This window comes from Danio rerio, chromosome 12, assembly GCF_049306965.1.
Source record: "Danio rerio strain Tuebingen ecotype United States chromosome 12, GRCz12tu, whole genome shotgun sequence".
NCBI classification, from domain to species: domain Eukaryota; kingdom Metazoa; phylum Chordata; class Actinopteri; order Cypriniformes; family Danionidae; genus Danio; species Danio rerio.
Window position 1 is genome coordinate 41000260 of NC_133187.1, and position 26470 is coordinate 41026729.

The following is a 26470-nucleotide window of genomic DNA, read 5'->3' on the forward strand; positions in this document are numbered from 1 at the left end:
CATTAGACCATTCCAATGGTTTCCAACCAACCTTTTTTAAGCTTAACGATGGCAGGGTGGTGACCAATACCTGTTTAAACCTATTGCTGGAGAAATTACTTGTAAGTGTCTGTTTAGATCCTCCTACAATTTTAGAATTATAAGAATGTGAGGTGTGGAGTTCAGCAACATTGCGTTCTGTCTGACCTGTTGAAGAGCCCTTCATTCTGAGATCACTCTGAAGAACCATTTCATCTCAGGTGAAGACATCTATTTTTATTTTGAAATAGATTATTATATAGCATTTTTTTGCGAATGTCACCCTTTATCTTTGCGTCCTTAAATGCTGTATTTTCTTCATTAGTTCCTGTTTTGTTGTATTAGTATTGCATTTATATGTTTATAAATTTGTTTTTAAATGCAGGTTGAATATCTTCAGGATTGGTGAGCAACAATGATATTTCTAATCTCTGTGTGTGCGCTGCTGCCGCTGAATATTGGTAAGATTTACACCTATTTTAAACCAACCTGTCGCCACAGATTTGTTGTTTTAATATTACTTATTTGACAAGATGTTTGAACTTGAGTGATCTGACAAGAAGTTTTGAACAGTCGAAAGAATCCATGGACAATCACTCTTCTGCTTTGGGTTCACATCATCATGATTTACTCCAATTTTTTCTCCTTATCGTTTAATCATATTTTTTTGTTTTGTAGTCAAATTGAGATATCAGAATTTAGGTTCCCCTTCTAGGGAACTTCAACACTGCGTCTAACCAGAACGCTAGGGGAACACCTCTTTTATACGCGTCTTGAAGCACATGTGAAATCAATCTAATGTAATTAAGCAGGTGTCGTCAGACCAGAGAGTATAAAAGCCTGTACTGAGCATTCAGTATCAACTTCTTTGCTTTCAAGAAGCACGCACGTGAAAATACACCCTCTTTCTGTGATCTTTCATTACTGATTTGCATACACAAAATACAAAAAAACTGACAACTTACTTTTTTATTTTGGTATGGCAGAGAAAAACTTTAAACGTTGTGTGCCTCCATGCCCTCGCTTTATTACGGCTGGTGACTCACATGATTTGTGTTTGGAGTGTTTGGGAGAAGAGCATGCCCTGGTAGCATTTGAGAATGCTGACTGTGGACACTGTGACGTTCTCTCCCGTAAAGAGCTGCGCAGTCGGAGAGAGTTCTTTAATAAAGCTCCCGTGGCGCACGCTCCTCGCGGTTCGGGTCCCGCTCGTGCTGAGGCTGAGCGTCGACTTCGGTCGTGGGGTTCGCAGCTAGATCTGGCGGATGAGATGGAGACGGACTCTGTCCTTTCTCTCTCTGGATCCGTGAGATCTAATCCTCCTTCGGGAGCGTCAGAAGCACGCTCTGCGGTTTCTTCTGCGCCTCGTGAGAGGGCGGCGTCCTCCGTTTCCGAGGAAACCGAGGCGCCGCAGCAACAAATAAAAAGAGGGTCGGGGAATCTGCCGCCCCAGTCAGCGGAATATGAGGAGTTAGTGGAGGTGATTTCACGTGCTGCTGACCGGTTCGATGTAATAGATTGGCAGCCAGCACGTGAGCAGCAGCAGCTGCGTCTGACAGGAATGCTGGATGAGAGAGAATTACCCAGCAGAGTAGATCCTCCACTAAGGGACCTCCCCTTTTGTCCCGAGCTACATGATGCGGTTTCTAAATCATGGAAAAATCCGTATTCAGCATGGTTAATGACACCAAAAACAGCTATTTACTCAGCAGTTCGTGGGCTAGGGGAAAAGGCATGTACAGTAATGCCAATGATAGAAGAGGACTTAGCGTGTCATCATCGTTCAGATCTAAAATCTGCAAGGGTCCCTCCTTTGTTGTCGAGACCATTAAGATTAACATCGGGTCTAGTCAGTAAAGCATATATGACGGCTGGTCAGTCTGTTGGATGCCTGCACACCATGTCAGTGCTGCAGGCATATCAGGCTGACCTAATTAAAGAGTGCCTAGATGGTGGGGGAGCAACACCCGAACAGCTTCGAGAAGCTCTTCGGGCGTCAGATCTAGCTTTAAGAGCTACTAAAGAGGCAGCCTCTAGTTTGGGGCGATCTATGGCTACCCTGGTGGCTACTGAGCGGCACCTCTGGCTGACACAAGCAGAAGTGTCAGAAACCGATAGAGCTATTCTTATGGACGCTCCAATATCGAGCTCAGGGCTCTTCGGTGACGCCGTTGATCGCGTCGCCGAATCCCTCGACAGAGTTAAAAAACGCTCTAGCTCCCTCGGGGACCTTCTCCCCCCAAGATCAAAAAGTCTGGGCCAGCCGTCAACCAGCTCCTCATATCATGAAGTTCAAAGGATAAAACAAAGTCCTGACGTGTTGGGAGTCAGGCTTTCCAGGGCCCCCCCTGGACGCCGAGAGCACCATTCAGCGCTCTCACTGAACCAGGGTCCGCGGAGAAAGGGAGAGACCACCTCACCACGTATGCTGGTGGGGGGCTCTGTGTCTCCCGGGGTGGGCGTTCCTCAGTGTCTGAGGGCATTGGGGGCCCCACCCCCTCTGCAGGGGGGTCAAAGAACAACCAGAGGCCAGTCTCGAGAGGCTGGTACCCCTAGCACATTTTTTGGCAGCGTGGAAACACCTGCCGATGGTGTCCCAGTGGGTCCTGTTCACAGTAGAACACGGCTACAAAATACAGTTTTGTGCACGCCCACCTCGCTTCAACGGTATTGCACCCACCATAGTGAAGCCAGAACAGGCTCTGGTTACGGAACAGGAAGTACTGGCCTTATTAATAAAAGGCGCAATAGAGCGTGTTCTCCCACTCGACAAAGAGTCAGGGTTTTACAGCCGGTATTTTATAGTTCCCAAAAAGGATGGGGGATTGCGTCCCATATTAGATCTGAGAAATCTAAATCGGTCCGTCGAGGCCCTCAGGTTCAGGATGTTAACCATCAAAAACGTGGTGTCACAAATTCAGTCCGAGGACTGGTTTGTGACGATAGACCTGAAAGACGCATACTTCCATATTTCCATCCTTCCCCAACACAGGAAATACCTGAGGTTCGCTTGCGGGGGCGAAGCGTTCCAGTATCGGGTTCTTCCATTCGGCCTAGCTCTGTCACCTCGAACCTTTACCAAAATAGTCGAAGCGGCACTAGCTCCACTTCGTATGCAGGGGATACGTATCCTAAACTGCATAGACGATTGGCTAATTCTAGCTCAGACTCAAGATATGGCAGTTCGGCATCGAGATGTCGTTCTCACCCATATCAGAAGGTTGGGGTTTCGGTTAAACACCGCAAGAAGTGTGCTTGTTCCAGCCAGGACGACCATTTCTTTAGGTGTGCTATGGGACTCCATGACGATGCGAGCACGTCTGTCCCCGCCATGAATCGAATCGATTCAGTCAACCGTACACAGAGTCAAACTAGGCCAGTTCATCACTGTGAAACACTTTCAGAGGTTGTTGGGTCTCAGGGCAGCAGCAGCCAGCTTGATTCCGTTCGGTCTGCTGTACATGAGACCCCTGCAGTGGTGGCTCAAATCCAGGGGGTTTTCCCTCAAGGGGAATCCTTTCCGCATGATCAAGGTCTCGCGGCACTGCCTTCGAGCCTTAAGTATGTGGAAAATACCCTGGTTCCTGTCCCAGAGCCCAGTGTTGGGGGCTGTCTGTCATCGCGTCATGCCTATGACAAATGCTTCTCTGACGGGCTAGGGAGCAACGGGCTTGATCCGCATGATCAAGGTCTCGCGGCGCTGCCTTCGAGCCTTAAGTATGTGGAAAATGCCCTAGTATCTGTCCCAGGGCCTAGTGTTGGGGGCTGTCTGTCATCGCGTCATGCTTATGACAGATGCTTCTCTAACGGGCTGGGGAGTAACCCTGAGGGGGCTTCCCGCAGCGGGACGATGGGGAGAACATCATCGTTACTGGCACATAAACTGCCTGGAGATGATGGCCGTGTTTCTGGCCTTAAAACACTTTCTCCCAGATCTAAGGGGCCATCATGTTTTAGTCTGCACGAACAACACATTGGTGGTCGCTTACATCAACCAGCAGGGGGGTCTGAAGTCTCGAATGCTATGCAAACTAGCACATCGGATCCTCCTGTGGGCCCAGAACAAAATCCTGTCCATCAGGGCAATGTATGTCCCGGGCCATCTGAACATGGGAGCAGATCTCCTGTCGAGGCAGGGGGTGAGATCCAGGGAATGGAAACTTCTTCACCCCGAGGTGGTGGAGTCCATTTGGGAAAGATTAAGGAAAGCGCAGGTAGACCTGTTTGCTTCCCAAGAGACCACGCATTGCGTACTATGAGTTTCTCTCTCGCATCCAGCCCCTCCGTGACTGGTTGCCATGGTTCAGACATAGCCGAGGCTACGTCTGTATGTTTTTCCCCTGATCGCTCTGCTCCCAGGAGTCCTGGAGAGGGTCCGTCAAGACTGAGTACGGTTACTGCTGGTAGCCCCGGTTTGGCCTACCAGGATTTGGTTTTCGGACCTCATAGCCCTGCTGGCGGGTCTCTCGTGGGAGATCCCCATCAGCAGGGACCTTCTGTCCCAGGGGGGAGGAATGATACTTCATCCCCTACCCGATCTGTGGAAACTGTGGGTGTGGCCTCTGAGGGGGCCCACCTCATAGAGTATGGACTGTCAACCGAGGTTGCTCAGACCATTCTAAGCTCCAGGGCTCCCTCCACAAGGAAGCTTTATGCCCTAAAATGGGCTCTCTTTTCAGCTTGGTGCAGAGAACACCAGCTGAACCCAGTCAGCTGCCAGGTAGCCTCAGTGCTGGAATTTCTCCAAGATCGCCTGTCTGCTGGGTTAGCTGCATCCACTCTGAGAGTGTACGTGTCAGCTATAGCGGCCTACCGTTCTCCCCTAGATGATGAGTCACTAGGACAGGATCCGCTAATTCGTCGCTTCCTTCGTGGAGCCATAAGGCTAAGGCCTGTCAGCACACACAGGGTACCGACATGGGATTTAACATTGGTGCTCGAGGGCATCTCTGTTCCCCCATTTGAGCCACTGCAGGAGGCGTCAGATAAGTCTCTGACACTAAAAACAGCTTTCTTATTAGCTATTTCTTCCTTAAAAAGGGTTGGTGACCTCCAGGCTTTGTCGGTTGCACCTTCATTTCTGGAGTTTGCTCCAGGCATGTCCAAAGCCTTTCTTTATCCCAGACCGGGGTACGTGCCTAAGGTGCCCACTCATGTGGCGAGACCTGCTGTGCTACAGGCCTTTAACCCGCCCCCATTTCAGTCGTCGGACCAAGAGAAGTTAAACTTACTCTGCCCAGTTAGAGCTCTGAATACATATGTTAACCGGGTTATCAACTGGAGAAAGAGTGAACAGTTACTGGTCTGCTTCGGACCCTCAAAAAGGGGGAGTCCGGCAAATAAGCAGACAATAAGTAATTGGATAGTTGAGACTATCTCATTTACCTATCAGGCTGCTGGACGCCCTGCACCTAAATTTGTTAAGGCCCACTCCACAAGGGCTGTCGGGGCCTCCAAAGCTTCTATTTCGGGCTCAGCCCTTTCTGACATTTGTTTGGCGGCAGGATGGTCGACTCCACATACATTTGTGCGTCACTATCAACTCGATGTAGACCCCTCACCAGGGTCCTTTATTCTCACTGCGTAGTGTGCGTTCACAGTCAGCAGTGAGTCTGGCCTAGTGGGTATTGCGTTCCCCTAGCGTTCTGGTTAGACGCAGTGTTGAAGTTCCCTAGAAGGGGAACGTCTCGGGTTACGTATGTAACCATAGTTCCCCGAGAGGGAACGAGACACTGCGTATTCCGCCATACTCTCTTCTGCCTGTTACTTCTTTCAAGCAAATTCGAAGTTGATACTGAATGCTCAGTACAGGCTTTTATACTCTCTGGTCTGACGACACCTGCTTAATTACATTAGATTGATTTCACATGTGCTTCAAGACGCGTATAAAAGAGGTGTTCCCCTAGCGTTCTGGTTAGACGCAGTGTCTCGTTCCCTCTCGGGGAACTATGGTTACATACGTAACCCGAGACGGTCTCATTTACAGTATAAAAACTAGAAGTGGGAAAAACATATAAGCTTTTGCACATCTCGATGCAAAAAATGAGGCTTGTAAAATCTTCAAACGCTGTAATTTTTGACTCAGAACTGATTTTGACAAACAAATAGGTCTGATAATTTTTTAAAAAGTCTTTCACGCTTACCTTGGCAACATTTATTTAAATAAAAATGTTTAATTAAAATACAGAAAAAATACATTAATGTTGTGAAATATTGTTACTGTTTCTTTTTATGCTTTAAAAGATCTGTTTTTGTTTTAATATTTTATGATTGTTATTTAATCTTGTGATGGCAAAGCGGATTTAGTCTAGTATTTAGAGTCTTCAATGTTCAGAAATCTTTTTAAAAATGCTTATTTGTTGCTTCAGAAACAGTAACTTAAAAAAGTATGAACGGGCTATATGCGCAGCTAGTGTTTTTCAGCCAACAATGAACTTCAAGTGAAAGCTTTAACTGACTATTTTAATTTCATATGGTTCCATATGGTTTTACAGCAGGTATGTCAAACTCAATTTCTGGAGGGCCGCAGCCCTGCACAGTTTAGTTCCAACCCTGCTCCAACACACGAAAGCTGCAGTCACACTAGAATTTGTGTGTGTGAAATTCTGTCGTACGGCGCTGCGAAAAGGGGCGGAATTAATTAAGATTATTAGACATTAAAAAAGCAAGCGATTGCTCCATGTTTTAAATTTCTGTCCAGAGAGGTCATCTTTTGATCCTCGATGGGTCTCACGCAGTCAAGTGGTGCGATTTCGCAGGTCAGAGTTCACCAAGCTGGTTTCAATCAAGCTTGAAGGACTCAATTAGTTTGATCAGGTGTGTTTAATTATGGTTGGAACTAAACTCTGCTGCGGCCCTCCGGGAATTAAGTTTGACATCCCTGTTTTACATCATCGATGTTGTAATGCAGTTTTGTCCAAACTCAATTCCTGGAGGGCCGGTGTCCTGCATGTTTTAGTTGCCTCCACAATTAAACACCCCTGAACCAGCTAATCAAGCTCCTTCTAGGTATACTAGGGCTGTTTATCAATATGCGTTCTTCAGTGGTCTTGTGACCTTGTGTTCTCGTGTAACATCATCATCAGCTGCCAAAATTCAGTTCCAATACTCAAGACCGCAAGAACAGAGGACGTGTGAAACTTCTCGGATGTGTTCTTGATATCGAGGATGCACTGATGCAGACATGACCAACGATCTTGCTCTAGAAGTCTCAGAAGTCATTGCGACTGGATGTGGGAAGCGTAGCATTTTATATAGATTTATTATAAAAGTTCAGAGATATGACTTATTTACCTGAGGAGTTTCCCTAAATGAAACTGTGAATATAAACATTACCATGGACATCTTAATAAAGGAATAAACACATTAAGACTGTTTATTGGCTGAAATTTGTATTATAAAAACAAAAAACCCTGTATGAATGGTGCAATGTTTTAAAAAATATTCCATTAAAAACACTTAAAGGTCATGTGACCATCAGGAAGAACGTAGCATCTCAATTCCCACAGGATGCGTTCTCTGTCCTTATGGTCTCCTGAGTTTGTTCTTCCAAGGACACCTGGCAAGACCGGTTTCCACAAGAACGCAAGTCCGTTCTCTGCGTTATTGTAATTGAAAAACAGCCTATACTTCCAGGCAGGTGTGTTGGAGGAAGTTGGAGCTAAAGTATGCAGGACACCGGCCCTCCAGTTCCGAGTTTGGACATCCCTGTTGTAATGTAATTCAAATATAATCAGGCAAATAGACTTAAGCATTCATTTGGTTGTTAAAGCGTAAAAAGACAAAAGACACAGGCGCTGCTGCAGAAATTCCATTGAAAATACTGGGGTAAAATTCATTTCCATATTTTAGGGACATGGCGTGAAAAAAATATAATTTAATGCAGTGCTTCTTGTTTGGTCTGACATTCACTTTATATCGTATCTCAGGCAGGCCAGCCTGATCTTACGAGAAACCGTAAGTATTTTACGTTTTGGCAGCTTAGTGGCTAATTCGTATGAATTTGTACGAGTTCAGTCATACGAAAATGTACGATTTTAAAAAGGAGCTGTGGCACCTAACCCCACTTCTAAACCCAACCGTCAATGGATGATGAGCAAATCGTACTAAATTGTACAAATTAGATCGTACAAATTCATACAATTTAGCCATTAAATCAAAAAGTTACGAATTGCCGTGAGATTGTGTTGGGCAGGCAGTGAAGACTGCTGTTTTTTTAAAGAAATCAGATCCTAAATGCAGAAATTTTGTACCATATGACAATTAACTGGAAGCCTTGAGGCTGGCTGACTGAAATTAAAAGTCCTTGTGCATATACCCCCCTTAAAGGTTCAGGACACCCCTGAGAACTTTTTTTTTGTATTAACAGATGTGTGTGTGTTGAGCATCAGTTAAGACAATGTTAGCACCTGTCAGCTTTAATTGTGGGGAAAACTGGATAATTTTGAGCTTTTGTCAGCTAATTTCAGCTTCCGGGTTTAAAATGATTTTTGGGGCGGGATCAAAATCGGCGACGTAGCGCAGAACTGCAAGTGCAATGATGACGCGTTGGTTTCTCATTATTATTCATAGCGGAGTTTTCTTATCCTATGAGAAGAGCCGGCTGCTTAATTATTCATGAGACCTGCCAGTGTCAAGCCCGAGCTGAGAGACACGGAAACCACGGCACAGTATTTAGCCGTTCATGAAGGCTCATATGCGTTTGTTTCCATCATCCACGGGGTTTGTTGCATGTTTTCCCCCGCGATCTTGTCAGAGCCGATCATACAGCAAAGCTGTGTGTGTGCTGCAAGCATTTTTGTCGGGAGAGCAGCCCAAGATTTTAAGAATGGCGGACGCTGTCTTTCATCAGGAGTTCGTTCACATTCAGACACATCGCGTGCTGCTGTGTTTGCCTAAATCCTCCAGATTACCAGCAGGGCTAACGGTTAAAATAGACGGGTCAGGAGACCTGCTGCACTGAGTCTGCTGGATACGGGGATTGAGGGACAAGTCCTCATTTATAGTGTTTACATGAACACACATCTTTATAATGATATAAATTGTTGTTGTCTGTATATGAAATTTCAAATAACAAATGTAGCAGGGCATTAAATCACTGTTCATTTCTTTGCATTTTAACTTTGTAAACTATAAACTCATGCGTCTCCTCTTTGTGTCTCATTTTGTGAGCTAACTGACAACAGCAGTTATTCGCTCCCCTTCTCCCCTGCTGGCCACGCCCACTCCTGCCCGATGCTCGTGGAGCTCCACGCCCATTAATCATGCATCTTTTGAAAAAATTCTGAAGTAGAGTTTAACCGAAAGAGGGGGGTGTCATGGCCCTTTAAGGAAAAGTTCTATGTTATGCTATTTTAACCTTGTCACAAAATGTGCCTACTTTTAGACAGTCAATCAAAAAACAGTATTTCAATGCACACAACGCATGAAAAATAATATCATCATCAGTCTCAATGAAGAACTGAGAACCTTTTTATTTTTTTCTTAACAGTTGCTTTCAACAACATCAGTGCAGATCCGTGTTATAACTATGAACCTCTGGATCGTCCCTGGAGAGCCACAAATGAAAGTGGATCAGACATTTGTGAAGAGTTTTTCTCCTGGAGCGGCTGGTACAGACTTTTCTACAACGGCCTGGACATCCGGATGCCAGAGAGCTGTGTTAGTGAATACAGCTGTAATGCAGAGCACAGTCTGTGGCTCAATGGTCCTCACCCAAAGATTGAGGATGGAGTGGTGACTAGGGATGTCTGTGGGGTTGAAGGTTCCAGCTGCTGCGAATACGTTTCTTTACCCATCAAGGTCAAAGCCTGTCCAGGCAATTACTACGTGTATGAATTTGTAAAAACATCCCTATGTTCAGGTTATTGTATAGGTACGGTGCTTTCTCAAATTTATTTTACTAAGTAATTATCTTGGCTTGAGAAAGCAGCTTAACTGGTGCTGGTAGGTCATGTGATAATCATAATGTTCTAAAGTTCATTCATGCTATCATATTCATGTAAAAGTTTATGAATGCTTGCAAATTAAACTCGGTTTCAAGTGTTCCTGCTCAGATTGTGTGCAGACGTCCTGTATAATTTCAGACTTTTACTCCTCGGACAGATTTAGAGCTACAACCTTCAAACTTGGCACAGACGTTCAGACAGGTCTAGGGTGCATTTCCCAAACAACAATGTAACTCGTGCCTGAATTATCATAGTATGATGTGTCGTATAGGAAAAGAACGATGTAGTAACGAGTGTTTCCCAAAATACGTAGTTTCTCTGTCGCAGATCCATCGCTTGAACCACGTTAGTTATAACTTAAAACGCCTATAATGATGCTCTAAATAGGGTGGTAACAACTTCTTTAGAGAAGAAACCCATCATTTCTTTATGCAAATTATTTTATTTTGCAAGCACACACTTTAAAAAAAAAGTCCAATATTAGTTTTGGTAAAAACATGTACTTACTTTCCATATTAATTGAAATATAAATGGCACATATAGGGCCTGTGTTTCCTTTACAAATATTATTAAGGACATTACATATTCTATTCCAAAACATAAAATCACTTACAAAAGCTATTTTAATATCATATGTAAATCATCATCATGGTTTGAGCCTGGGCTGGGTCAGTTGGCATTTCTGTGTGGAGTTTGCATGTTCTCCCCATGTTCGTGTGGGTTCCTTCGGGTTCTCCGGTTTCCCCCACAAGTCCAAAGACATGTGCTGTAGGGTAATTGGGTAAGCTAAATTGGCCATAGTATGTGTGTGATTGAGTGTGTATGGATGTTTCCCAGTGATGGGTTGAAGCTGGAAGGGCATCCGCTGCGTAAAACAGATGCTGGATAAGTTGGCGGTTCATTCCGCTGTGGTGACCCCAGATTAATAAATTGACTAAATGAATGAATGAATGCAAATCATAAAATAAATAATGACAATATTTATTTAAAAATAAATTTTATATTTATTATATATTAGGAAATGAAAAAAAATCAAATAATACTAATAATGTTAATTTTAATTATTATTATTTTTATTAGGTAGAATATTGTTTATTTATTTATTTATTTATTTTATTTTATTTTACAATTTGACACATGCAAACCATTAAGTTCTAACCAACTGGCCCATGTCATATAGAGTACAGATACTTAATAAATACCCTACCATAAATTAAAATCATTTTCATATGCTATGTGTGTTTGTTTTCACAAGCTTTTACATAACATAAATTCCGCTTTTAAATAATAGGTCACCTATAGCTTTTGTCATGAGCCATGGCTGTGTTCAAAATGACATCAATGTTTTCAAAATGCACTGCGAAGGGAACTCAATTGTAAACATGAAGATCACTAAAACTGAACTTTAAAAATACTTTGAAAGCAAATTACTCCTAAGAGAGATGACCTTAATGCTTTTAAAAAATAATAATAATAATTCCAAGTTTAAATGTTATATTGTTCTAAATGAATGGGGGATAAGTGGGAATAGAACACAGCCAGAAACTATGTTTCTAAATACAACTCCAGAGGTTTAGTTGCAAGTGCACAAGTTTGCGAATGTTTATTGAAACGATGGATTTGGGTAACCCAAATCAATAAATTATGTTTGTAACAACGGAACTTGCAACCTTAGTTGGCTAATGTTGGTTTTCGGAAACGCAATTATTATTATTATTATTATTACGGTTTTCCTAAAAGTGATCTGTAAACCTGGCAACAACAACATTCATTCATTCATTCATTCATTTTCTTTTCGGCTTAGTCGCTTTATTAATCAGGGGTCGCCACAGTGGAATGAACGGCCAACTTATCCAGCATATGTTTTTTATGCAGCGCATGCCCTTACAGCTGCAATCCATCACTGGATAACATCCATACACTCTCATTCACACACATACACTACAGAAAATTTTAACTTACACAATTCACCTGTACCACATGTCTTTGATCTGTGGGGGAAACTGGAGGCAACAACAACAACAAAGCATATTTACATTGATGGATGTATTAAAAAATGTAATCTAAACAGACTCACACTATGGCTTAGAAACTTGCCACAATTCATTTTGTTCCCCCATTACATACCAAAAGCATTTTAAAATTATTTATTGAGATGCGTTTTGGGTTTGAAAAACTTTCATTTAAAATAACTAAATGTAAACGCTGTTAGAAGGCTGTGCTCTAAATAATCCACAACCATAGCGAAAACTATAAACGTAGTACAAGGAGTACATTTTGTTTGTGTAATTTGTGGAAATAATGATATATTTGGTATTTTAAAATGACATTACCATAAGAAGGATATCTGCAACAAGAGCACAGAGTTCATTTTGTTCTGTTCACACAGATAATGTTCTCTTTACTCTGTACAGCATTGGAATATTTAACAGGTCTGTAATATTAAGCAGAAAGACTCATCTCAAATGTTTGTAATTATTCATCTATCTTTTAAAACTGCCAACCTTAACATCTGGCTTGACGCTATTAAATCTGCTTGAAACTTTCAGGCTTTCTCAAGTCAACATATGTTTAGTATGACAAGCGTGTTTATGTAGTGTTTTAAATGATTTCTTTGTCATGTTCTCATTTTCCTTTCTTTCAGATGAGAAAACTCTATCTGCGACAACTACAGCTACGGTTACTGCAATCAACATATCTTTGCGTAGGTCTTGTTAGTATTAAGTTCCACTTGAAATATAAAGCAGCTCTGGGTCATTAGATTTTAAGTTCATTACAATGCTAAAAGAGCAGCAAGGTTTTACATTGTTTCTGGGTTTTGACTATGTCATACTACACATTGATTTTCTATTTTTTTTTTATTGTTGTTGTTTTTTTAATATCAGCCGCTGTATCGAATACAGATGATGACCCATGCCTCAACTACAACATTCTTGACGATCAAAACAGGAGCCCAAATGGTTTCTTCTTTGTTTATAATTCTATATATGGATATGATGACACTCGTGTTCAATGGCAGGGCTGGTATCGACTGTTTATTAATGGATCGAATGCTCAGATGCCTGAGTGGTGTTTCAGCTCAATGTCATGTGGAGGTTTTAGTTCACTGTGGCTTGGAGGTTCACATCCACAACTTGATGATGGAGTTGTTACTCGTGACATCTACGGCTCTTATTTCGAAGTGTGCAGTTACTACATATCTGATCCTATCCAAGTCAAAGCTTGTCCTGGAAATTACTACGTCTACAAGCTTGTAAAGCCAAAACAACTGATCCCAGCTCCCACATATTGTGCAGGTACAGTCATTCTCTTCATTTGGTTAAATAGCCAAGTAAATATTTCAATTAAACTAGTTAAATATATGATTTCAACTAAAAAAGTTTTCAATTGTACGACAAAGTCTTATCTTTCAAATGCAGTCATCAGTTTTATCAGGAAAATTCAAACAACAGAATGCAGATTTTAAATTTTGATGCATATTTTGTTGACTGTAAGTTACATTGCCTTTACATGCCACATAATTCTCAGTAGATTGTTGGTAGACTGTCTGCTTTAAGTCTGCTGATGCTGCTGTACTCAACCCGAACTGAGCTGGTATTGAACCCTACAATTATAAGCTTGCGAGTTGGTTGCTCTAACAAATAGACCATGGCCTCTAGCATCTGTCACTAGAGCACCTTTACAGGTCAGCGGAGTGAGGTTTACCTGCATAGCACTTTGCTAGCTGGCCCTTGGTTACACTCACCCCGCTAAATCTCACACCCCTCCCATGATTGATTATAAGCAAGTTTGGCATGCTGTACAGATAAAGAGCCCTAAGCTCAAAAGGTCCTTGAGCCCTGGGCTCTCTCCCATTTGCAGGGCAAGAGGGGAGCTTTGAGCTCAGGTAGATCTCGACAACTCCCCCCTTGACAAGAGCTGATGACTAAAATGATTGTTATGAAGAGATATGCTGCAGGATGATAGTTTGACTGTAGTGTTAAATTTAGATTGATCAATTCACTTGTAGAGCATGTTTTTGGAATGTGGGGGAAAACCCACGCGAGCATGGAAGAACATGCAAACTACGCACAGAAACGACAGCCGGCCTGTTGAAGGACTAGAACCGGTGACGTTTTTGCTGTGAGGCAGCAGTGCTAACCACTGGGCCACCGTGCGGCCCTATGAAGATAAAGGTGGGTAGGTAGAGGTGGAAGTGGGGATTCTTCAAATCAAAGATGGCTGTAGTGAGAAATCCTGGTCCATTATAGTGGGTTAGGAATGGCCTGATTGGTGGATCATACATGCTAATGCCGATCCAGCTGTGTTCAATTATAATCACGTGATCCTTTCGAAATTAGTTTATAAATAAACTTTACTTATTTGCATGGAAGGCAATTGCTCTAACAAAGAGGCCAAAGACCATGGCCTCTATCGTTCGTCGCTAAAAGCACCTTACAGAACAGAGGAGTGAAGTTTAAAAGCATAGTACTTTGCTAGCTGTTCTCCCTTACACTCACCCCAGTAAACCTCACTCCCATCCCACACGAGCCCCCAGGTGTAACCCTCTGGTCCTTCTGTACCCAAACCGGTCTGAGCTGGGAATAAACCAGCGATTCATTGCATGGGAGTCTGTTGCTCTAACAAAAAAGCTAAAAACCATGGCCTCTAGCATCTGTTGCTAAAGCACCTTTAAAGGTCAGTGGAGTGAGGTTTACCTGCATAGCACTTTGCTAGCTGGCCTCCATTACACTGCTCCATCAACAAACTTTCTCCTGACTATATGAAACTTTGCTTCTACTTGTCAGTTTACACTAACCCTAACCCCAACCTTTGATTGTAACTTAAAATTAACATGTTAAAGTAAACCTTTAAAATAATGTGATACCCATTATATTGTTTTAACTTACCTGATAAAAATTATGACTGAATTTGAAAGATGAAATTGTGTGTGTGTGTGTGTGTGTTGTGTATGTGTATGTGTATATATATATATAAATGCTCTTTGATATATTTATATATATAAATATATATATATATATATATATATATATATATATATATATATATATATATATATATATATATATATATATATATATATATATATATATATATATATTTTTGATATATTGTGACTGACTAATAATCAATTGGAGTGGTGCATGAGTGAATGCAAAAAAATGTATTTCCCTTTACTGCTTGTTATAGCACCAGTAAATATAAAAGAAACCTCTAATAGAAGATGTACCATACACTCTTAGAAAAAAAAGGTACACTGGGGTACAAATAATGTTCCTTAAGGAATAGTTTTGTACCATTGTAAAAGTTGCACCTTATATTGTACAGAAAAGACCTCTTATGATACTGTTCTGTACCTTTTATGGTACAATTGAAATGAAGGTACACACTTTTTTCTCATTTAAAAAGGTACATAAGTGTTGGACAACTCCTTCTTTTTACAATATCTATGAAATAAATATTACTGGAAAGGCAAAGTGATTTATGAATAATTTCCATATTAAAACATGAATCATCATTTAAAGCATATGTTTAAAGAAACTCATCAACATTAATCATTAAGTTCAATAATACAAAACAAAACTGGTTAAACAAAACTATAGATATTGTAAACTAAACATTTAAGGCATTTTAAATAAACATTTGGTAAGCATTTTCTAATAAATATACAGTTTCATTATTGATATCAGCACCTTTTGGCGTTTGCTTTCCACTACACAAGTGAGCTGGCAAAAATCCTGCATATGCAAAGTGTTCATGCAGACATTTACTACTGTAAAAGTAATCAAACATTGTGCTTATCTCCTTACAATACTTTTACATAATTATATTTCTATTTTAAAATTAGGTAAATAAAATGAACTATTAAGTGATTACAAAGCTATTTTATGAAAACTTTAGAAAAAAAATTAAAATGCATTTCTGTAACATTTTTGTGTAAAGTGTTGTAAAATGTTTAGCCAAAAGTACATCTTTTGATGTATGTTAAAGTTTTTTTTTTATTCTCTATTTTAAATGGAAAAATAGTTTAAAAAGTTTATTTTTGTGTAAATGCACCTTCATTTACACAAAAATAAACTTTTTAAAAACATTGTTTAAAATGTATATATATTTTTTTAATATTTACTGAAAATAAATTGACACATTTTGGATAAAGCAAAACGCCTTTAAATCATTCTTAAAAAACACATTTGACACTGTTGGGTACAAAGTGTCTTGTCACTGTAGTGGTACCTTTATGGATCAGATTTGTATCTTTGATGAAGGCACAATAATGTTTCTCCAGGTTTTAAAAACCAAAGGTACAATTTGGTTTTTCATGATACAAATCAAGTACTTAAAGGTACAAACTACAATAGTACGAATTTGTTTCTTGGTTTTAAGGTACAATTCTGTTCCATAAAAAGGTAGTGCCCCAGTGACAAGGGTTTGTTTGTACCTTCTTTATTACAACATTGTACCATTTTTTTCTGAGAGTGTACAGTGACTATTAAAGTTTTATTTATGCATAAACTGAAGCAAAATAAATTAAATAAGATCAGTCTTGGGATTGGGATATAAGATCCAACATTTTGTTAAAATATAGATATCAAAAAGTAGAAGTTAGAGAAAAAAAAAATGTGTGGTAATATGACTAAATCCCAAAGACAAACATTTTTCAGTATGAATATTTGTACCACTGAACCCATTGTACACAAACTCCTATTGTCAACCTCACAACAACTAACATTAATACCACAATATTGTCTTTTATCTTGCCTAAACAGTTGTTATGACCAGTCCACCAAGTGTCGATCCCTGCTATAGTTACAACAGTCTGGATGATCCATGGAGAGCAAGCTCATTTTTGACTGGTGATCACAACAATACAAGATGTGATAGCGACATCCCCTTGAATGGCTGGTACAGGCTGTTCTACAATAATCAGAGTGCCCAGATGCCAGAGTCGTGTGTTAAAAGTGGTACGTGTGGCACTTTGTACCCACTTTGGCTCGACGGCCCTCACCCACTGCTAGAGGATGGAGTGGTCACCCGAAAAGTGTGTGGTTCCCAATGGAATGACTGTTGTGGTATCTCTTCTCATCCCATACAAGTCAAAGCCTGCCCAGGAAACTATTATGTGTATGAATTTGTCAGGCCGCTATACTGTGCAGCTTACTGTGCTGGTAAACGCATTGTCTTGTGTTCAATACATGCATATAACACACAGAATACACACTCACTGCCCTCTGTTGTTTATCACAGACTTTAAGCAGGAATTAGCGTTCAAGGTAACAACAGAGGAACTATCATTTACTGAATTTCTTGGTAAAGTATTTGATGTGTTATTTCATGTCATTGTCATATTTTATGAGATGTTTCGTGTCCTTTTGTATCATAAATTCATGTAGATTTATATTTACATGTAGTCTAAGTATCTAAGGTTAATCATACATCATTGAAAGAATTGGCATTAATCTTGTGGTTATTTTTTTGAAGGTCACTGCTCTGAGCTTAACTGCACTGAGGATGAACGGTGTGAAGAGAAAGATGGCATTTACGGTTGTTCCTGCAAGAGAAAGCATCAGACATATAAGTTTGGTTGGATTCATTTTACTACAACATTAAAAAATATATTCATTCTTGATTTTATTTTGGTTCCTGGTCATCGCTGACATTCTCTTGGATGCGTTCTCTCTCAGACTTCACTGAAACCTGTGAAAGCAGTCATGGCTCCATATCTCTGTCTCGCTGTCAGCTCTTTGATGCTGGTTTTCCTTCTGACGTCTTGCACCTCAATGACCCCAGCTGCAGAGGAACAGTCCGAGATGGCCAAGTGGAGTTTTACTTTGATAACAACGAACACATCTGTGGCGCAAATATTGTGGTAGGATTCATTATGCAAATGTTCATATGGGAATATGAACATAAAATCCTTTAAGATTTTTGGTTAACTTTGAAACGTTCGTTTCATGTGTGCGTTTACATCTGGAAGTGTTTTCTCATCTGCAATATGTCTATAGGACGTAATGTAATGTGTATTTATATAGCGCATTTATTTTGTTTGGCCATACACCTAAAGCGCTTCACAATTATGAGGGGGTCTCTCCACACCACCACCAGTGTGCAGCATCCACTTGGATGATGCGACGGCAGCCACAAGACAACTGCGCCAGTACGCTTACCACACATCAGCTATTGGTGGAGTGGAGAGACAGTGATAGAGCCAATTCAGTGGATGGGGATGATTGGGAGGCCATGATCGTAAGGGCCGATAGAGGGACTTTGGCCAGGACACCGGGGTTACACCCCTGCTCTTTCACGAGAAGTGCCATGGGACTTTTAATGACCACAGCGAGTCAGGACCTCGGTTTAACATCTCATCCGAAAGACGGGGCCCAATGACAGTGTATCGTCCCCATCACTTTTACTGGGGCATTAGAACTCACACAGACCACAGGTTGAGTGCCCCCTGTTGGCCTCACTGACACCACTTCCAACAGCAACCTAGTGTTCCCTAGTGGCCTCCCATCCAGGTACTGACCAGGCTCAGCCCTGCTTAGCTTCAGTGATTAACTGGTCTTGGGCTGCAGGGTGATAGACGTCTCCTGCTGGATGTTTAATATATGTCTAGAATTAAGAAAGTAAAACAGACATTAGCAGATCTTTATGCATAGATGTTTTTTAGACCAAATGCTCTTTGAAATACATCTCGGAGACTTGTGCTATCTGGAAAAGGTTGGAGTACACTATATGAGTTTTCATATCAGTACAGATTTTAAAGCACAAGGCATCATACACTTGGTGGTTATTTAAAGGTTACACAGTAAAACTAGATATTACACACTACAAATCTGGGGATCATACACTGCACCAGACTTTCAAGTCATTCTGAACACCACAAATTCATGCTGAAACCTGTGACTATTACATTAAACTTTATCACATTACAGATTAAACAAACATGGACATGGCGGATGAAGAGCGCAAAAATGCTTGTAATGAATTAATGTGTACAAGACAAGTTTCCTTAAAAAGGACAAAATAAATCTAGTCCTAAAAATAAAAGATCCTAATACTAAAAATTTGTACAAAAGAAAAAGAAAAAATAGCCGACCATACTGTGGCATTGTCCTGGCCATATTGTTTAAAATATAAAGCTATACCAGTGGCATAAGGCTTGCAACAAAAATTGTGAACATAGCTTCCTATGAGTAAACTGCAGATTTCTTAAATCACGACCCCTGGGGTACACTGTAAAACTCAAAAAAGTTAATGTAACTCAAACCTTTTGAGGTAACAAACCATTTAAGTAAAAAAAAAAAAAAAAAAAAAAAAACTAATCCTAATGACTACTGTGAACTTAATCCATTTGAGTAAACAAAGCAATTTGAGCACAGTACAACCTGATAAATTAAGAGAACTAAAACCAACTGAGTACTGTAAAATCTAATAAGTTAAGGCAACTCAAACTGTTTGTGGAAACCGATTGCTACGAACCATTTGAGTTCAAAAACTATCTATATGAGTACCGTGAACTTAATCCATTTAAGTTGAAGTAATGAGGTGTTTAACTCATTACCTACAACATTGAGTTTAAAACATTTTAAATGAGTAGAATTAACTTTCAGTCAATTTTGAGTTAACTGCTAAACTCATTTTTTTATTAGATAAAGTTGACTGTTGGGTTTTACAGTGTATAAATAATTTCAGGCTTGACTGTAATATATAACTATATAGAACCCCCTAATACATGGAAGGGTTGCGGGCAGCCATCATCTTCGAGGAAGAATGTAGTCCTGAATAAAACTTGTGAAAAACATGATTGACTTTGGCGATCACTTAAATGTCTGGTGAAATCAAATCCTAAAAAAAACAACAGTAGAACTATGGCTATGTTTATTAGAAAATATAAGAGCATTTCCACATGCATCATCCAAAGGGAACTCAAGAGACTTGGACTAAACAGATGTGAAGCCTTAATAAATCCACTTATCAGTAAAGCTAATTAATTTTTTTTCAATTAATCAGTAAAGGCTTCAATTTGCTAGACACCATTGTCCATATTTACAGTGTTTCAGAGTGATGGGCACAAGACAGTAAGAAGTGATGCACCCATCATACATAGTTTCTACTATACAAGCCTGTGAAGGCAGTGCTGTGATTCTGCAGTTAGTCAGGTCTAGGTTAAGGGCAATGTTACGTGCCCAAATAATTAGATCAGCTTACTACCTGAATATACTAAATGACCAGGTTATTTCATCAATGTTTTTTCTTTTTTCTTTTCTGATGGTGTGGGGATATACTATATGCCAGGATTAATCAGGCTCAAATTGTGAGAGAAGTTCAGGTAGCATGAGACATTATTTTTTTACTCATGGATTGGCCACTACAGAGTCCAGACCCTAACCCTACTGAGAATTTTTGAGAAGTCCTGGAAAAGACACTCCATGCAAAGTGATATTTACTTATAAACTAATTTCGACAGGATCACATGCTTATGATTGTTCTCAGCTGCTCCTGCATCAGCTCAGAAATCAGAGCTTTATTGCCAGATGTTCGCACATACGAGGAATTTATTTACGTGACAGAGCTTCTACAGTGCAACAGAATTACAGAGACAATACAATAAACAGATTTAAAAAAATAAAAATAAAAAAGCAGCAAGTAGTGACTGCACATATACAAATAAACAAGTGTATGTACAGCTATATTACTATATACAGCGTTATATATACAGTACAACTGTTATGTGCAAATTGTCATGTAAAGTGTTTAGTAAATAAGTGTATATGTGTATAAAAGTGTATAGCAAGTATAGTGATGTTGGTTCCACAATTATTATCATCAAGTGTTCATGAGATGTATTGCCTGAGGGAAGAAACTGTTTGTGTCAGGCTGTTCTGGTGCGCAGTGCTCTGTAGCGTCAACCAGAAAGTAAACGTTCAAAGAGGCAGTGTGCTGGGTGTGAGGGGTCCAGAGTAATTTTGGCAGCCCTTCAGCTCGCTCTGGATAAGTACAGTTCTTGGGGAGTACAGAGGGTTGTACCATCGATTCGCTCAGCAGTCCTATTCGACATAGTCTCTTGAGGTCGTATTTGGTAGCTGAGCTAAACAGACAGTTGTTGATGTGCTGATGACTGATTCAATGATGGAGGTGTAGAACTGTTTCAGCAGCTCCTTCAGGAGGTTGAACTTCCTTAGCTGATGAAGAAAGTACACCCTCTGTTGAGCTTTTTTGACAATGGAGTCAATGTGAGTGTCCCACTTCAGGTCCTGAGAGATGGTGGTGCCCAGGAAGCTGAATGACTACCTGAAGTTCACTATCATCTCCACTGTTTTGAGCGTGTTGAGCTCCAGGTTGTTGTGACTGCACCAGACAGCCAGCTCCTTAACCTCCTGTCTGTAAGCGTACTCATCACCGTCCTGAATGAGGCCAACAAGTGTGGTGTTGTCTGCAAACTTCAGGACCCCACAACCCCAAACCACCCCTACTTTCCAGAAGGGCAACACAGTGGCCTAGTGATTAGCAAAGTTGCCTCAAAGCAAGAATGTCTCTGGTTTGCTCTGTATCTCCGTGCCTGTGTTTTCCCCGGGTTCTCCAGTTTCCTCTCATAGTCCAAAAACACGCAACCTAAGTAAATTGAACATACAAAAAATGTATACCAAAGTTAAGCTCTTGGCTAGTACACCTTTACTCAGCCATCCATATCTGACATTAGCCAGAAATAAGCCAGGAGAAGTTAATCGAGATCTCTCTGAGCTTAAACTCCCCTCTTGCCCTGCAAACAGGAGGAAACCCAGGGCTCGAGAAACTCATAAGCTCAGGGCTCTTTGCTGGGGACAGCATGCAACACAAGCTTTATAGTCAATAATCAGCTAAGTGTGAACTCTTGAAGGATGTTTAGTATATTGCTGCCTTAAATGTTCAAATTATCTTCCCCTCAACAGGAAAATGGCACCCACATCATCTATGACAACTTAATTCTGGGTGAATCTGGAACTGGGCCTGTTATCAGCAGGACACAATTCCTGAAGATACATTTCCAGTGTGTTTATTCATTAGAACAAACCTTCTACATGAACATTGACCCTCAGGGGAGGTGCGACTTGCATTTATAAATGGTAAAATTTACTAAAACCACATGAACAGCTTTAAGAACAATCTTCTGTTATTTTTTAAGCACTGTGCAAGGGATCGTTCCTGCAGTTCAAGAGACGTATAAGGTCAGGATGATCCCTTATAAGGATGCTGAATTTTCTCAGCCTTTTGGTTCGATGGTGAATATAAGCCTGAACGAGCAGATTTTTGTGGAGGTTTATGCTGATGCGGTTGACAGTCTTCAGGTTGCTTCAGTGATTGACAAATGCTGGGCCACACCAAGAAACGATTCTGATAATTCAGTCTTCTGGGACCTCATTGTTGACAAGTAAGCCACATGTTTACCTTATTATTTTACTACCTTTTATTGTATTTTTTTATATGTATTTTTCATTATTAATTGGAAAATAATTCATTTTTAAATATTCCTGATGACTTTTCCTTGAAGAAACAATTTACAGTAAATATAAAAGCACACATTTATTTACATTTTACCATTTTAGGTGTGCACATGTTGCAATTTTAATGATTTTCTCAAATATTTATTTGACATTAATTAAATTACACCTTTTTTCAGAGAACATATTATTCTTCTTATTATTATTATCATCATCATTATTATTATTATTATTATTAATAATAATAATAATAATATTATTGTTATTAGAAGTAGTAGTAGTATTATTGTCCATTATATGCTATCATTATTATATTATATTATATTATATTATATTATATTATATTATATTATATTATATTATTATATTATATTATATTATATTATATTATATTATATTATATTATATTATATTATATTATATTATATTATATTATTATATTATATTATATTATATTATATTGTATTGTATTGTATTGTATTGTATTATATTATATTATATTATATTATATTATATTATATTATATTATATTATATTATATTATATTATATTATATTATACCATTATCAATCATTATCATTATATCCAGGTGTCCCAATCCAAATAGCCAAGTGAAGGTTCTGCAGAATGGTGTTTCCATATCCAGCCGTTTCTCCTTCAACATGTCTATCTTCACTGAAAATGCCACTGAAGCCTACCTATACTGCACTGTTCACCTTTGCAGTCTGACAAACAGTAACTGCTCCGTGGTGAGTTTACAGATCCTCTTTCAGATATTTTGAATTGGCATTGATGAAGCACACACACTTTATTGAAACTTGTGGTTGTTTTCTGCTGACTAAGATGTTTTTTTTTTTATTATAAAATTGTGGGATTCATTGTTCAATTGTAGACTACTCTGCTCTCCAAGACTATGTTTGATCAAGAGTACAGTCAAAAAAAATCTAAAATCAAAAACTGTCAATTGTATTACAATATAAAATAATTAGAATGTTTTAACTACATGTAATTTATTCAAGTGATATTTTTTTTGATTCATTATCCCAGTCTTTTATTTTAGGCGATTTATCAACAATCATTATAAAATGATCTGCTGCACATGAAAAATGTATTATTGTTATTATTCGTAGTAGTATTGTTATAATCATGCTGTATGTGTGTTGAAAACCATTGAGATAGTTTATATTTATGTGAAAATTGATACATTAAAGGTAATTTTATAATGTAGTTACACTTTATTTTGATGGTCCATTTCAGTGTTAGTAAACTCTCTGCTTAATTCTGATACTGCTCCTTCAACAGACATTTTAAGAGTTCACACTTAGGTGATGATTGATTATAAATATTATAAATGTCACTGGAGAGAGCCCTGAGCTCATAAGATCCTCGAGCCCAGGGCTCCCTCCAGGGGCGTTGCTAGACATAAAGCTCTACTGGTGCACAGCTAGCCCTAAAAATATATTTATATAATAATAAATAAATAAATAAATAAATAAATAAATAAATAAATAAATAAATAAATAAATAAATAAATAAATAAATAGAATTAAAAAAAATACTGAATCATAGATTGAATAATGCGGGGCCAGTTGCAAGCAATTATAAGCAGGTGATCCTCACTTTAAGAAACTTTGTAAGTATATGTCAACTTATACTAACTCCAACCTAACAATCTACTTATAATCTAATGATAATTAGATGGCATGCCGATGCAATGGAACTTAAACTCAACAAACAGCCCATTAAAATAAAGTGTGACCAATTGTTCAAGTGTAAAAGTAAAAAAAAATCTGTAAAAATGAAGTACAAATATGCAGCACGGTGGCTCAGTGGTTATCACTGTCACCTCACACCAGGACGGTTGCTGGTTTGAGTTCCAGCTGAGCCTTTTGGCTTTTCTTTGTGGAGTTTGCAAGTTTTCCCCTTATTCACATGGGTTTCCTCTGGGTGCAGAATTGGTGAATTAAATAAATTAAATTGGGCGTAGAGTGTATGGGTGCTTCCCATCACTGAGTTGAAGCTGGAAGGGCATATGCTGCATTAAACACATGCAGGAATAGTTAGCGGTTCACTCCGCTGTGGCAACCTCTGATAAATCAGAGACTAATCTGAAGCAAAATGAATTAGTACAATTAATTGATTACAAAAGTATAGAAAATCAGTAAACTGTATTACAGCATATTTTTGTGCTGAAAATTCAGCTTTAAACACAGAAATAATTTAAACTTTCTCTACATTCAATAAGTAAGTCGTCAATTTAAATGTAAAGCGAGCAGAACTGTATCCCAAACTTTTGACTGGTAGTGTACGTTGTGTTTGTAACTTTTAGGACTGTGGCTCTGGACGCATCCAGAGAGAGATCAGATCGGTGAACTTACAGGACAATTCCTCTGTCTCTGTGGGTCCGTTGAGGATACACTCTAATGTCAAAGGTGATTTCTGCTATGTAATCTACACTGTTTTGACATTGTTGATCATGTAAATTTGACACATTTCATTCATGCAATTGATAATAAATTACTTCCCTTTCCCCCTCCTTATTTATTCATAGATATAGATGCCCAAAACCAAGTGCTGGTGTCCATGGCTGCAAGTCTGTGCGCATCTCTGATTATGATAGTGGTTTCTATAATTATTGTTTTCTAATATCTTATTAGATTATACATTATAATAATCACTGGGATATTGGCTTTACTATGTGTTAGAACTCTGAGAAATGGAATTCTGAATTCCAAGAAATTGAATTCTGGAAAAAAAGGCTAGAATTGAGAGATATGAACTCAAACTTATAGTCTTTTGTGCATTTTTATATTTACATCTTGCTGCTCTGACTTCATTTCTAACAATGATTTAATTGTTTTCTCAGGATTGTGTGATATTAATGTGGTACTTTGAAATTATGAGATACAACCTTGCAGTTCTGTGAAAAAAGTATGTTTTTTTCACAGTTGTTGTGAGTTTACATCTCAAAATTATGACTTTTTTAGGCCATTCTAGATGTTTTGAAAAATGTATAAATTGTGAGAGATAAACTCACAATTCTGACTATTTATTGCAATAGCAACTCTGACATTTTTTTCCTTAGTTTGAGATAACCTCTCATTTTTATGTCAGAATTATGACTTTATATCTTGCAATTCTGAGTTAGTTTAAACTTTTTTATAATGTTAAATGTTTAAATCTGACTGTCCCTTTTTAAAAAAAATGTATAAATAAATAATATGTATATAAAGAAAAAAAAATCACATTTGTGATAATCTCAGAGTTCTAAGTTGTATTTCTTCAAATTGCAGATACATAAACTTATAAATCTTGCTTATACTTCTCCCAATTTTGTTTACATCTTTCTAATTTAACATTTTTATTTTTCTCATAATCTCAACATTTTTTCCACCTCAAAATTGTGTTGACAGTCTTGCAATGTACTTAAGACCTTGCAATAGTTGCTTTTCTCAAAAAATGTATCATATAATCTAAAAAATGAGTGCGTTATAACTTGATATTGCAACAACAGCTATTCTGAGAGAGAAAAAGAAGAGAAATGTGAGAAATAAACTTTATTTATTTTTAATAGCAGAAATGGGCTTCCTTAATCATTACTTATGTGGGATAAAATATATAAAACTATAAATTAAAATGCATTGAAAATCATATTTGTATGTGTTTTCATTAACAAGGCATTAATAAATATGTCTTCACTGATGTTTCAAATGTTTCAAACATTAAAAATGCATGTGTGTGAGATCATTGTGAATAAATCTCTTGAGCCACATTAAGAAGATTATTTACAATGATTTCATAGAAACGACAAATAAACAGAAATGGAAAAAAAATACATTGTTATAAAAGCATATTGTACTATACTGTTTCCCAATATGGTACAGTTGACAGTAATAGACAATCACTTTCTAAGAATAATGCAGCTTGTGACAATAAAAAAGCCATATGCAAGCATTAACCTGTTTTGGAGTGTTGTTTTGCTGCATATTTAAAAGTTTGCATCACAGAAGTCAGGTTATTCCTGAA

General features: G+C 38.8%; 1 protein-coding gene across 2 annotated transcripts; it reads left to right on the forward strand.

Annotated features, from left to right (window-relative positions):
• The first annotated feature begins 166 nt into the window (after positions 1 to 166).
• si:dkey-239b22.2 lies at positions 167 to 26095 on the forward strand. Of its 2 annotated transcripts, XM_017358568.4 has the most exons (14): positions 167 to 239; positions 404 to 479; positions 9509 to 9892; positions 12610 to 12669; positions 12851 to 13261; positions 16733 to 17131; positions 17211 to 17273; positions 17445 to 17546; positions 17648 to 17832; positions 21896 to 22047; positions 22129 to 22374; positions 23034 to 23193; positions 24774 to 24876; positions 24996 to 26095. In XM_017358568.4, the coding sequence occupies exons 2-14, from the start codon at positions 434 to 436 to the stop codon at positions 25088 to 25090; spliced, it is 2406 nt and encodes an 801-aa protein (XP_017214057.1). In that variant the 5' UTR covers positions 167 to 239; positions 404 to 433; the 3' UTR covers positions 25091 to 26095. The 2 variants fall into 2 exon arrangements, with proteins under 2 accessions (XP_017214057.1, XP_017214058.1); XM_017358569.3 differs by lacking the exon at positions 17211 to 17273.
• Positions 26096 to 26470: the final 375 nt, after the last annotated feature.